Source organism: Pan paniscus, chromosome 5 (genome assembly GCF_029289425.2).
Source record: "Pan paniscus chromosome 5, NHGRI_mPanPan1-v2.0_pri, whole genome shotgun sequence".
Taxonomy (NCBI): Eukaryota; Metazoa; Chordata; class Mammalia; order Primates; family Hominidae; genus Pan; species Pan paniscus.
The window spans coordinates 154,014,641-154,028,226 of record NC_073254.2 but is presented as its reverse complement, the minus strand read 5'-3'; the positions used below and the strand labels follow the sequence as shown (position 1 = coordinate 154,028,226).

At 41.4% G+C, this 13,586-nt stretch overlaps 1 protein-coding gene across 2 annotated transcripts in view; it reads left to right on the top strand.

Annotated features, from left to right (window-relative positions):
- The first annotated feature begins 1,926 nt into the window (after positions 1-1,926).
- Positions 1,927-13,586, top strand: part of SLC2A12 (solute carrier family 2 member 12) — a 65,009-nt gene continuing 53,349 nt past the window's right edge. The window contains exon 1 of one of the 2 annotated variants that reach the window (XM_014345462.4): positions 1,927-2,244. In XM_014345462.4, coding sequence (XP_014200948.4) covers positions 2,142-2,244 — 103 coding nt within the window. In that variant the 5' untranslated portion in view covers positions 1,927-2,141. The remainder of the gene's footprint in view (positions 2,245-13,586) is intronic. The other variant, XM_008953021.4, reaches the window with a different exon arrangement.

The following is a 13,586-nucleotide window of genomic DNA, read 5'->3' as shown; positions in this document are numbered from 1 at the left end:
GATGTTGTCAGTTGCATTGCTGAGCATTCTTTTTGACTCCTGGTTGGCTTCCTATGCCTGTGGATCTCCTGTATGGTTTGGCGACACAAAACAGAGTGAGAACTGTTGAACTGCTTTTAACCATAGTAAAGTATTCTGGAATTAGTTTTGTCTTCTGTCTAGTCAAGCACTATAGCAAACACTCTAACACTCCCATGGGGCCAAGAAGCTGCTAGAAACACAGGTTGTGGGATCGCGAAACAAAGCAATGATACAACTAACCCATTGCAAGAACGTTTTCCCCCTAATGAGGTCATTGATTCTGAGCAGGAAGAAGTTAGAAGCCAAGAAAATATAGAGAACTTATGGGAAACATATGTGTCTCACAGATAGAAACTGGGACTCCTATATAATTATAATGCACCCTGGGAACAAATAAAATGAGTTGTTTCAAACCATGGTTGCGTTACACATTCTTTAGTGGGGACACTGATGTGTGGGATTCTGAACTTCTCACCCTCTTAATCAGAAGGGGCCTGGATTATGCCTGGAGGACTTCCATTTTCTAGCACTATCAGCAGACATACAACGGGTACATAATAAAGACTAGTTGAATTATTATAGGTTTGTTTCCATTTGCTACCTGTTTCCCTGAAAGATAAGAAAAATATAGAATTATTTAGTGACAAGCAAAGGAAATGTACAAATAAGTGAATTTAGAGCTTTGAAGTGATTCAGTTAAAATGTTGAAAAGAAGTAACAAAAATTTAGCTTCTGCTTATACAAGCACAAATTTGTTTTCCTGTCCAGAGAAATGCCTATTACTAAAAGCCATATTTCACGGCATCTTCTTAAAGTCGAGTAGGTCTGAAACCATAGGAAGCCAAGAAAATAAGAGAAGGACAAGGCTGGGAAGTTAGAATATAGGAGAGTTACAGCTTTAGACCTCCTGGATTCATAATCTCAGCTCTACCACTGATTAGCTGTGAGACTGTAGCCAAGTTACCCAACCTCTGTTTCCTCTTCTATAATGTTGGTACCTGCCTCAAAGTCATCATCTGCGTTATTGCGCTTAGCACAATTTCTGGCACATAAGTGCTCCATACATGTTAGTTTTTATTCCAAATGATTTTTAAGATGATCTCAATTTCCTCTATAAGGCTTTTTTTTTTTTTTAATAAACATGATTTGTTGAATGAATAACTGAAGGTAAAATGTCATAACCCTGTAAGACTTTTTTATAAATATGTTCACAAATCAGAAAAAGATCCTCTCTCATGACCTGATTTTGTTTGAGATTACATGACCACCACACGCACACAATGGGCCACTTAGTCTGGCCTCTCTGAGTGAGGAGTATCCTCCTCCTACCTAGGCAAACATGAAACCTAACAGAGGATTCAGTGTTAATTCGTCTCTTAAAGAGAATTCTGCATTAAGAAATGGATTACTTTGCTATAACCTCAGCATATAAAAAGTCTAAAGAATCTGCGCATTCTGAGTTTGTGTATTTTTGGTCTCAGGCTGTGATTTATCTGACAGGCCTTGGAGAGAAAGATATAGGCCTTTACCTAGATCAAAATCAGGTTGAAACAATAAAGGTATTTTATGCTTTGTGTAAGCTGGTAAATACCATGACTTTTGGAATAACAGTCTTGCTGAAAAATTGACACACTTTTCCTTCTGGTATGTCTTTGCATAAATTGTTCCTCTTTCTGCAAGATTAACTGATACCATCTGTGAGTATTCTATCCCCACTCTCAGCTTGCATTTAAATCTGCATGTTTCCTTTCTCTGCCTCTTTTCAAAGGTGCTAGAATACAAGAGCTACCCTTAGCTAATGGCCAAACACTCCGTCTGAGCTCCCTTTCTTTTAACCCCTTGCTTCCAACTCTGCATCTAAAGGCAAAAACAATCCTCTGACTCACGGCCCTCCCCCTGCCTGTGATAGGCTGCTTGGAATAGCAACAGCCTGTGTCACCGAAAAGGGCAAAGCCTTCGGAAATAGAAACAAAGTTGGTCACAAATCACATTAGCTTTGCCCGAAGTTTTTCCCCACACTCTTCTTTAGCATGCTATTATGGGGAAAGTGACCACTCCTGGGAGCGGGGGTGGTCGGGGCGGTTTGGTGGCGGGGAAGCGGCTGTAACTTCTACGTGACCATGGTACCTGTTGAAAACACGGAGGGCCCCAGTCTGCTGAACCAGAAGGGGACAGCCGTGGAGACGGAGGGCAGCGGCAGCCGGCATCCTCCCTGGGCGAGAGGTAAAGTGAGCCTGCAGTGCTCGGGTGACCGCAGAGAAGCAAGCTGTACTCATCTCCCGAGTGTACTGTCTCTTGAGTCCCGTGTGTGTGTGTGTGTGTGTGTGTGTGTGTGTGTGTGTGTGTGTGTGTGTGTGTGTGTGTGTGTATGCGCGCGCGCGCATGTGGGCGCGCTGGATGTGTGGAGAGAAGGGGACAGGGTCTGGTGGGACGTGGGACAGCTCGGAGCTGTAATGCTGTGAAGATCGAAGTCTTGGTGGAACCTTATGTGCCAAGAAAATACAGGTTACACATCCACCACTGGTATGATGGGTCCCCTTGATTGTGTTTACATAATACAATGTATGGATGTTTTTCATATTGGAACGGTCCACCGGCAAAGATAGTCTCATTTGTAAACACACACAAGCACACGCTTGCTTACACTTTTTCATTTATTGTCACAAATGGACACTGTGTAACCAGCTGACATTATAACCACTGTTTTAAAAATCAGTATTTTAAACAGGCTTCATAAAATTATTAGTTATGTAATCAATGAGAACACAAACTTCCTTTTTAAATTCCCAGCACGTTTGTGATGAATTTGAGCGTTATTCAGAGCCTGAAACGCTTGCTTTGCTGGGTTCTGCCTTCTTTAAAACTGGCCTTGCAAACTGAGGTTTGTTTGCTATGATGACCTTCTGAAGGTGAAATTCGGAAAAGTTTTAATTCATTTAATGATCTTTGATAAATCAGAGGCTGGTCTTCACTTCCACATTTACAATTCCCACAAATACATTGTACGCTTTTTGCTGCCTCTTCCTGCTCATTTAGTTTGTGCTGAAAGGAATAGAAAGTAATTGTAATATGAAATGACAACAAACACAAAAAATCTTCTCTTTCCTACTACTTTCCTCAGCTGTGTATTCTTAATCAGATATTACATTCCCAAGCAGCATATAGAAATTTCATGCAAAATCCAATACACTAAATGATACAAAAAACATCTGCCTTTCTCTTGGGAATGGTCCTAATACTGACGTTTGCCTTGTGGGTTTGTCTGATCTTGGGGAATCGAACCTGTGACCCCTAACATCGAGGTATGAAGCGGCCCTCTTCAGGAGTGGAGAAGCCCTCCATCTTCCATGTCCTGATCTCTTCTCTTGCTTTCACACTTCTCGTCAAGAATGAGGCTGGGCGTGGTGGCTCATGCCTGTAATCTCAGCACTTTGGGAGGCCAAGGTGGGCAGATCACTTGAGGCCAGGAGTTCAAGACAAGCCTGGCCAACAGAGCGGAAACCCTATCTCTACTAAAAATACAGAAAAATAAAAAAATTAGCTGGGCATAGTGGCACATGCCTGTAAGCTACTCAGGAGGCTGAGGTACAAGAATCACTTGGAGGTTACAGTGAGCTGAGATCATGACACTGCACTCCAGCCTGGGTGACAGAGTGAAACTCTGTCTAAAATAATAATAATAATAATAATAATAATAATAATAATAATGATAATAATAAAAGAATATCTGGGGTCATCTTTCAATATGGCCTGTCCTCTCCTATGCAGAAGTACCCTTTTCCCTAAGCACTTGCTACTCATTGGCCCACAAGTTCCCTAAGAGCAGGCAAGGGAAACTTATATTTGGAGATAAAGGGAAAGAGTTGCAAAGTTCTTTTCTCCAAATTCCTGGGAACATGAGCTGCAGTCTAGACTGCAGAGCAAGCTGAGGTGGTGATGTTAACAAAAGGGCTCACTAAATACAGTCAGTGATAATGTCACAAAGAAGATGAAAAGAAACTGCCTAGGAAGGGCCTTTGTAGTAACCATTAAAAATGGACTGTTTATTTTGATATGGCTTTGAAGGTACAATGTGCTCTTAAGAGCTTATATTGTACAAATTCACAATTATCCAGAAGAAAGATAATGTGTATTTACATTTGCAATAGTTGGTTACATGCACAAAATTCAACTTAAAGTGCAACTGTTTATGTTGTTGTAAATAAATAATAAATGAATAAGTACCATAAATTATCTTTCAAATTTAATTTTAAATTAACTTTCATTATGTAGAAGAGAAAGCCTAAATGTTTCCTTAAAATGTCAGATGAATACAACTTTGATTTGTGCTATACATAATCTGCATTTAGATGAATGCAAACCTTTTATTTTCTACTTTTGTAAATTTTCTTAACTTATCTTAAACATCTTTTGGCACCCAAAAGCAATTATACATACATATGTATAAATGAATGCATAGTGCAGACTTGCTGTATGGTTTTCTTAAGTTACTTAAAGTCTCCATTCATTAATACTGGGATTGTATCTTCATCTATTTTATGAAGGTGTTGAGATTTAATGAGGTAATATTTGTCAAATACTCCTTTTGGCTTCTTCATATTTTCAACTTCTATAGTTTTCATTTAAGACATTCGGAGTATTTAAATTATGCTCAACAATTATCATAATATGTCTGCATTTGAAGGTAGCAAGCTTTTCTACATTCCTAGATGGAAAAATCAAAGCACAAAGAGGAATGAGTTATATAACTCAGGACAAGGTAATTAAATCATGTGAGATACTGAAAAACAAAACAAAACCAACCCCCTAAGGTCTGCAGTTGAACTCCCTTGATGCTACTGTGCACAGTGAAAAATTCTGGCAGGTCTTTCTTGACTAACCCTCTTTAACTGAAAAGAATGCTTTGTTCCAATGACTAGAAGCTAATGAACTTAATTCATTTTCAATAAGCTATGACTCAAAGTGGTTACATTTTTAGTAAATTTTTTCAGCTTTCATGGACATGTTCCAATCCATCTTAATATAGGACAGGATTAAGCTCAGTTTGAAATTCTGGTGCCTAGAGTTGACAACAGATATAAGTGAAGTGAGATATTAGACGGATGGAGCAACTCACACAAGGGAAATCTGAGGTCAGAAGATGTGTGATCGGCCCACGGTCACACAGAGGATGGTGCAGAACTGACCCTGGTGGCCTCTAGCCCAGGAGATTCAATACTGACTTCTACTTCAGCTCCCAGGCTTCCTTTATTTCATGATCCAAACAATTGGCTGGGGACAGAGTCCTCTTAAGTTTCCCTTCACCCCCAACTGTCCAAAGGTTCAGAAACCAAGAACAATATTTACTGTATGAGTGCAAGTTGTCAGCACTGCAGAACTCTCTGGCACTGGGACCCAGAACATGAAGAACGGGACTCACGAACTCAGCTGAAAGGACTGTCCTTTATCCCCTCTGAAGATGCCACAGTCTGGAATTTAAGAAATACACGCTTCTGCTCAGCAGATGAACATTCTAAGGCAGTTGTTCTCAAAACACTTTTAAAGCTGTGAACTCCTTTTTCGTAAATGGAAGCTGGGCAGGTGGTGAGTATGTAAGATGTAACTGTAACTAAGTTCCTACTGAGTGCTGTTCTCCCGGGTTTAGCTTAAGCTGGGCCCCCTGGAATTTCGTCAGGCCTGGCTTTCTCAGGCTTCGTCAGTCAGCTCTAGGGAAGATCAACTTGTAAAAGAGACGGAGGCTTGGAAACAAACTCATCCTTAGGGAAGAGAAAGTCAGGCCAACCAGCTTGAGCAGATGTCAGAGCTTTGGTTGTGAGAAGACAGATTCTAGTAAGAGGCCAGTTACCTTGGGCAGACCCAGGCATCTCAGAGTTTTTGATGCTGGGCCATTCCCATTTTTCCACACTTTATATATATTAAAAACAATTAAGCATCAAAACCCGTGACAAAAATTATAGTGCTTTAAAAACATATGTATTTAACAAGTCAACATCTGATAACAATGATTGTGTCTACTGTGATACGTATTTCCAAGGAAATAACAGGTTTTTTTGTTGTTGTTGTTTTGTTTTTTCTGAGATGGAGTCTCGCTCTGTCACCTAGGCTGGAGCAAGATGGCGCGATCTTGGCTCACTGCAACCTCTGCCTCCCAGTTTCAAGTGATTTTCGTGCCTCAGCATCCTGGGCAGCTGGCTAATTTTTGTATTTTTAGTAGAGATGGGGTTTTACCATGCTGGCCAGGCTGGTCTCCAACTCCTAACCTCAGGTGATCCACCTACCTTGGCCTCCCAAACTGCTGGGATTACAGGTGTGATCCACAGTGCCTGGCTGGAAATGACAGGATTTTTAGACGTGTTCATATATGGAGGACCACTTGCTCTTCTGTGTGGTCATGAGACCAGATTTAAACATAAATATCTCCCCTTTCAATCCAGTCAGCGTATCTCTGTGACTGTACATTTAACCTCACTTGGAAATCACATCAAAAGTCTAGATTTGAGGCTTTTCACCACTGTGAGCACTGGGCAAATGGCTCCTCTGGGATCTCTTGGGAAGGGAAAAGGCTGCGAACATGGTGGGAGATGTTTCTCTGCAAACTCTGGGTGCTATGCATCGTACGTGGCAGTGGTCTTGCTCCTCTCTAAGGATGTGTCACCCAGAGAGAGCAGAGAGGTTGCCACAGACCCCCTCCCAGGCTCTGAAGCAGCAGCAGACACACGCTGCAGGAAGCCTGCCCTGCCAGGGCCTGGCAGAGCCAGACCAAGCCAGCCTGAGAGCAGCCGGCCAAGAGGTTGGGCCCATCTGAGCAGGCTGAGATTAGCTGGTGCACACCAGCATGCCTGAACCAGTTTTTACAGCCATTCTGATAGGTCGGTGCCTCTGTCCTAGTTGTTAAATATTCTCAACATCACCGTTCTCTCTGTCAGATTACCAACAGTTGCTGAAGCAGCTGAGAGCCCAGGAATAGGCCTGGTGGTAGCTGATAGGACCTGAATATGAGCCCACAGGGTATCTTTCCTGTGAATTCTCAAGAGGGTGGTCTTTAGTGGTCTAGAGCTTACACTAGTTGGTAGAGACAGAACTCAAAATACACTGAATCTACCTTGGAGCAGCCGAAGGAAGCTCCAAGATTTGCATGTGTAGATAAAAGGTGAATCCACCAACTTGAAATTGCAATTTTTAATTGCTGTAGGTATGTAGGATTTTATTATTCATTCAAGAATAGTTCATTTTAGAATCACGGTTTCATAGGGAGCATTTTCTCGGTACTATCTAGCCTTTGGGTTAAAAAAGTTCTGAGAGCTCTAAAGGGCCCTCCATTACTATGCAACAGTTGAAACAGCTATTTACTCAGTGTATGAGCAAGAACGGGTTATATAATATTTTAAAATTGAATAGAGTCAGAGCTCCTTCATTCAGTATTTTTTCTCATGAACAGTCTCCCCCAGAAGGATGAGTTATTGAAAAAATTAATGCAATGGAAGCCACTTAAAAGATACCAAGTTATGGTGATGAGAAAGGAAAAGTTGGAATTGGCTCCTTCCCAAGAGGCTATTTGACCAAATATCAAATGTGGATGATTTTTCATCCCTTCTTCCCTTCAAAAGTACTCAATCTCAGTTAATGTCACTGAACGTGACATCCCCCAAAATACTTCCCAGCTGAAACTGAGTCAAATATATTACCTTTAGAGTAAATCATAAATTCAAATGTTTTTTTCTGTAGTATTTTGTTTTGTCTTTGCACACTGGTATCATTTTTCTTCCCATGTTGTAGCACACTTATTTATGCATTTGCTAAATGACTATGCCCCAGTAATACACTAATCATTCTTTTTAAAAATTTAAGACAGAGTTTTGCTCTGTCATCCAGGCTGGAGTATAGCCTCAGCTCACCGCAACCTCCACCTCCCGGGTTCAAGCAGTTTTCGTGCCTCAGCCACCCGAGAAGTTGGGATTACAGGCACTCACCACCACACCCGGCTAATTTTTTATTTTATTTTTTATTTTTTAGTAGAGACGGTTTCACCATGTTGCCCAGGCTGGTCTCGAACTCCTGGCCTCAAGCAATTCACCCGCCTCAGCCTCCCAAAGTGCTGGGATTATAGGCGTGAGGCACCGCTGCCCACCTAATTATTCTAAACAACTTAGTAGAAATAATAATAAGACTAAAATAATTTATTACATCATTCTAGTTTTAGGAGATTTCATTATTTTTGAACAATGATTTATTTTATACTGTTTTGCCAAAATTCCACGGAGAAAAATGCAATTCTTGTTTGACTTTTAGGAATATATTTTTTAAGTAAAGCAAGTGTAATTTAATTTTAAACTGTTAAATTGTGATTGCCTTGGAAGTAGCTGTTTCTCAGACAACTCATGACTCAGGTCTGCCTGGCATCACTGGGCTCTGGAGCTGTTAGCAGTGCCCATTATTATTTTATACAAAATGTCTTGCTCCCACACACATCTCCACACTTTATGGAAGTTAGAGTTGGGAGTTATGAGTAATGCTAATTAAAAAACCATGACAGCTCAGCTTCAGATGTGCAAAGTTTTTCAAGAACAGGGGAAATGGAAGTTGTAATTAGGGTCAATTTGTGTGGTGAGAGAGCATCCTCACACTAATGAAATGTTTTATTTATATTGGGAAACTAAGCTGCAGAAACCTTCAGACAAAATCACAGGAGGAATTTTTCATGCTGCAAGCCCAATTATGTAGGTACTGCCAATTTTGAAAGCAAAGGAATTCAAGAATTTATGAAAGACACAATTGTTATGCTGGAAATAAGGTATTATTTTATTTCTGTTGCTATCAGTAAAAGACTGTTTCAAAGCTTTACCTCCGTATTATGAAGATTTTACCTTCTAGATTCAGATTAAAGGAGCTTTTGTTAAATGATTCTTGTGGGCCAAGTGGTTCTACTACTGTAATCCCTTCAGATCTACAGCAACCCCATGAGGCATCCCAGTTCACAGATAAGGAAACTGAGGCTAAGAACAACAGCTAACATTTACCAATCATTTACTACCAGGTACCAGGGTCTCTTCTGTCTCATTCATTCTTACAACTCTATGAAGGAGGTAATATTATTATCTTTATCTTGTGAATGAGGACACAGAGAGAAACAAACCTTAAGGGACTTATCAAAGTCTAGCCGGTAACTAATTAGGACTCTGATTCCATACTGTCCTTCACCTTCAAGCCCAGGTTCCTCCTGGAAAGAAGCAAAGGGACTTGTCCTGGGTAGCACAGATATTAGAGGACAGCACAGTGATCTGAACCTTACTTTCCTAAATCCAGTCCAGGTTTGCTCTCTTGACCCATATTACCAGCCAGCAATAATGCTTCTACTTTCCAATCTGTGAATTTGGATTCCAGTTACACTCATTTCAGGACTTGTTTGCATTCTATTTTAGTTAATTCCCTAACTTTTTATGTAACTTGTATTTTTCTATAAGATTATAAGTTTCTCGATAAAATATATATTTCATGCACCTATCAGAGCTCTGAGCTGACTGATAGTGCTTGGAAAGTTCTGTGCAATTCATAATAGGTAGGAATCATGCCTTTTTCTCTGTATTTCCAGCCTACACATGAGGGATCACATCCATGTGGCACAAGTACCACCTTCTAGTGCCATTAAATCCAGATGTAACCTAGGAAACATCTCAACACGATGCTGCCAGCAACCACGAAGGCTGATTGCAATAGCCGTTGATGAAACTTGCCTGCCAGACAGTGCTGGCACATAGTACATGCTTAATTGTTGAAGGAGTCAATGAGTAAAGAAGCGATTGCTGAACTAAAGAGCATTTTACTTCTGCAAATACATATTGGGCACCTACTACATGAGAGGCACAGTGCTGGATGCTTCAGGGTTAAAAAAAATGTATCTAAGACATTATTCTTTTTTTTTTTTTTTTTTTTAGACGGAGTTTCACTCTTGTTGTCCAGGCTGGAGTGTAGTGGCGCTATCTCGGCTCACTGCAACCTCCACCTCCTGGGTTCAAGCGATTCTCCTGCCTCAGCCTCCCAAGTAGCTGGGATTACAGATGCCCGCCACCACATCCTGCTAATTTTTGTATTTTTAGTAGAGATGGGGTTTCATCATGTTGGCCAGGCTGGTCTCAAACTCCTGACCTCAAGTGATCCACCCACCTCGGCCTCCCAAAGTGTTGGGATTACAGGCGTGAAGCCACTGTGTCCAGCCCTTTATTCTTGTCTGTAGGTTTTACCAACTTATCAAAAAAATAAAAATCGAACTAACTGCAAGATAACCATTCAGCAAATACTGAGTGGATAGTAGGAATCAGATATGATGCCAGACCCTGGAGTCTGGTGAGAAACGAAAGGCATCCTCACAGTGCAGGTGCTTACTGCCAATTAGTGGAGAGCGATGAGGGATCAGGAATCCTTTGATGGAGGAGATGGCTTGATATTATACATGTATTATGTGTAATATCTATGATAGCAAAGGGGGAAGTTCAGCCAGTCCCTGGAGACTCCTGGAAGACAGGATGGCTAAGTTGAGCCGAGCACGTGTAACTGAGGCCAGTAGTTTTACAGAGCATTCTAAGGAGGGAAAATAGCTTGAACATGTTTGGAGAAGAGAGAATGGCACATTCAGGGAGCTTCAAATACTTCGGAATTCTGGGAGCACAGAGTTCAAAGCAGGGAAAGAGGATGACAAAGGAATCTGAAGCTGGCAGCAGGCACAGCTTCCTTAGCTTACAAAGGATGTCACAAAACTTTTGTGAACTAAGTACCATGAAAACAGGAATTCTTGGGAAGGAGACCGTATTAATTTAGAGACATCAAGAAAATTTCTTTTCTTTTCTTTTTTTTTGGCGGGGGGGACAGAGTCTCGCTCTGTCGCCAGGCTAGGGTGCAGTGGTGTGATCTCGGCTCACTGCAACCTCTGCCTCCCGGGTTCAAGCGATTCTTCTGCCTCAGCCTCCCAAGCAGCTGGGACTACAGGCACATGCCACCACACCCGGCTAATTTTTGTATTTTTACTAGAGACGGGGTTTTACCATGTTACCCAGATGGTCTCGATTTCTTGCCCTGGTGATCCGCCCATCTCGGCCTCCCAAAGTGCTGGGATTGCACACGTGAGCCACTGCACCTGGCCTGAGAAATCAAGAAAATTTCTAAAAGTGATGGTAGTGGTGACAGAAGTGGGAGTTTTAGAAATCCTCATTTACATGTCTCCAAATTCTACAGCTTTATGGTGTCACCATTCTTTTAATTTTAAAATAAAAATAGTTGCAGGCCCCTTATGGTTAAATCCACATGCCTCCTTTCTCCCCACCAGCCTCCCATCCAAACACACAGAGTACACTTCAGGAGTTTCGTGGTTCTGATCACCCTCCTGCACCAACTTCCTGCTTTTTCTGGGTCCTTGCCCTCCACTTCCAGCAACTGGTCTTTTCTCTTATCCCTGCTCCAATCCATTCTTAGATGACAGCAGCCCCCTTTCCTTCATATTCTTGAATCCCATTCATATAAGCTCTTTGTAGATTTTTACTAAGAATTTGAAGAGTGCTGTAGTGCAATTGAATATTAGGTAGGCCCATCCTGAAAATTCTCTTGTCAAATCCACCATAAGGAGTTTCTTTTTTGGGGTGTGTGTGTGTGTTTGGTTTTTGTTTTGTTTTGTTTTGTTTTGAGACAGAGTGTTACTCTGTCGCCCAGGCTGGGGTGCAGTGGCACAATCACAGCTCACTGCAGGCTTGATGTTTTAGGTTCAAGCAATTCTGCCTCAGCCACCCAAGTAGCTGGGATTACACGTGCACGCCACCACACTCAGCTAATTTTTTTGTATTTTTAATAGAGACAGAGTCTTACTATGTTGCTCAGGCTGGTCTCAGACTCCTGGGCTCAAGCAGTCCTCCCACTTCTGCCTCCCAAAGTGCTGGGATTACAGGTGTGAGCCACCTAACCCAGCCAGGAGTTTCTTGTAAATCAACTTTTAAAAAATCCTCAGGCTTCTTGTCATACTGAGCTCTTGGTGTCTCTCCCTTTCCCCATTCCCCACAACTCGACAACTTGTCCTGACCTTTTCTTCTACTTTTTTTTTTTTTCTATTTCTGGGCTCTCTTAGCCTTTCATTCTCTCTTTCTCTTTCTCTGTCTCACTCTCTTTCTCATCAGAATCCCTCCTTTGTATTCGATAGAGCACTTTAGCCTTTTCTCTCTCCCTCTCGCTCTCTCCCATAGGCCACCTGTCCATTATCAACATGATAACGGTGAGCTTAACCCTTAGTGTTCAGGTGGCCATTCAGGTATTAATTTTAGTAAATTGCTCTTCCTAAAAGGACCTTCATCCACAGCCTTCACAATATAGTTTATGTTCTTCCCATTTCATTTCCCTAATTAAATAATTTAAAAAGCACTACTGGTGATTCTCAACCATTATTGAGTGCAGCAACTCCTTTTAAAATATAAAAACAACTTCAAATCCTCACAAAATTGTCTTCGCAGTTTTATATTTATTGATTAGAAAATATAGAGTGAGAGAAAGTTGCTATGTACTCACTAGCACACTGAATTTTTTAAAAAACAACTTTCCATCCCATTTATATACATTTGAAATTGAGAAGTACAGATACATCTTTTACTATTTTTTCAACATTAAATAATCTTCAGTGGACTGGGGATCCTTTCGGAGATGTCGGTTTTCAAATGTCCATGGCTCACCAAGGCTCACACACATTGAGCATCCCCTTCCTGGAGACGCCAGGGGACTCTAGGAAAGACAGACTGCGGGTTTATTCTCCAGGTTCCCTCCCTCTTTACCATCTATCATCGAAAATCTCCACAAAAATGCAGACAGAAGTGCAAAATCACCACAGCATTGAAAGCCCGAATATTTGTCAATGAGTTAGGATTTAACAGTAAATAAAATGGGGAGCCTAACGTATAAGATTGGGCTGTAAAATGTTGGATTCCCGTAGACTGCCGCTGTGCATCCTCATTTGACAGAGATGGAACCTTCACCAAGCAAGGAAGGGAAAGAGCTCCTCAGACCCTCAGAGCTGCTTTCTCTGAGGGTCAGAATTTCTTGCCCTAACACCTGATTCTTCCAATCCCATCCCCCATCCTGTCATTATCACTTCCCTTTCTCTCTCTCTCTCTCTTTTTTTGTTTGACACAACTTGCTTTGTTGCCCTGGCTGAAGGGCAGAGGTAAAATCATAGCTTACTGCAGTCTTGAACTTCTGGCCACAAGCAATCCTCCTGCCTTGCCTCCCAAAGCACTGGGATTACAGGTGTGAGCCACTGTGCCTTGTCATTTCTCTTTCTGTATCTCTTCAGGGACTCCAATTTCCATGATTTCAACAACTCTGGGCTGGATAGGCAAGACAGTGACTCACTGCATTTTGAAATATGAAACTAGTGTTAAGAAGAGACAAAGACTTTCAGAGCCACTGGAGCAATGCACTCTAGAAGTTTGTTTTGCACCCACTGTTTTTGACAAGTAAAGAAATACAGACTGCTTTAAATAATCCAGGAATGATCTCCCTCATTTGTAATCAGGGGACCAAAAAGTGGAAGAAAAAAA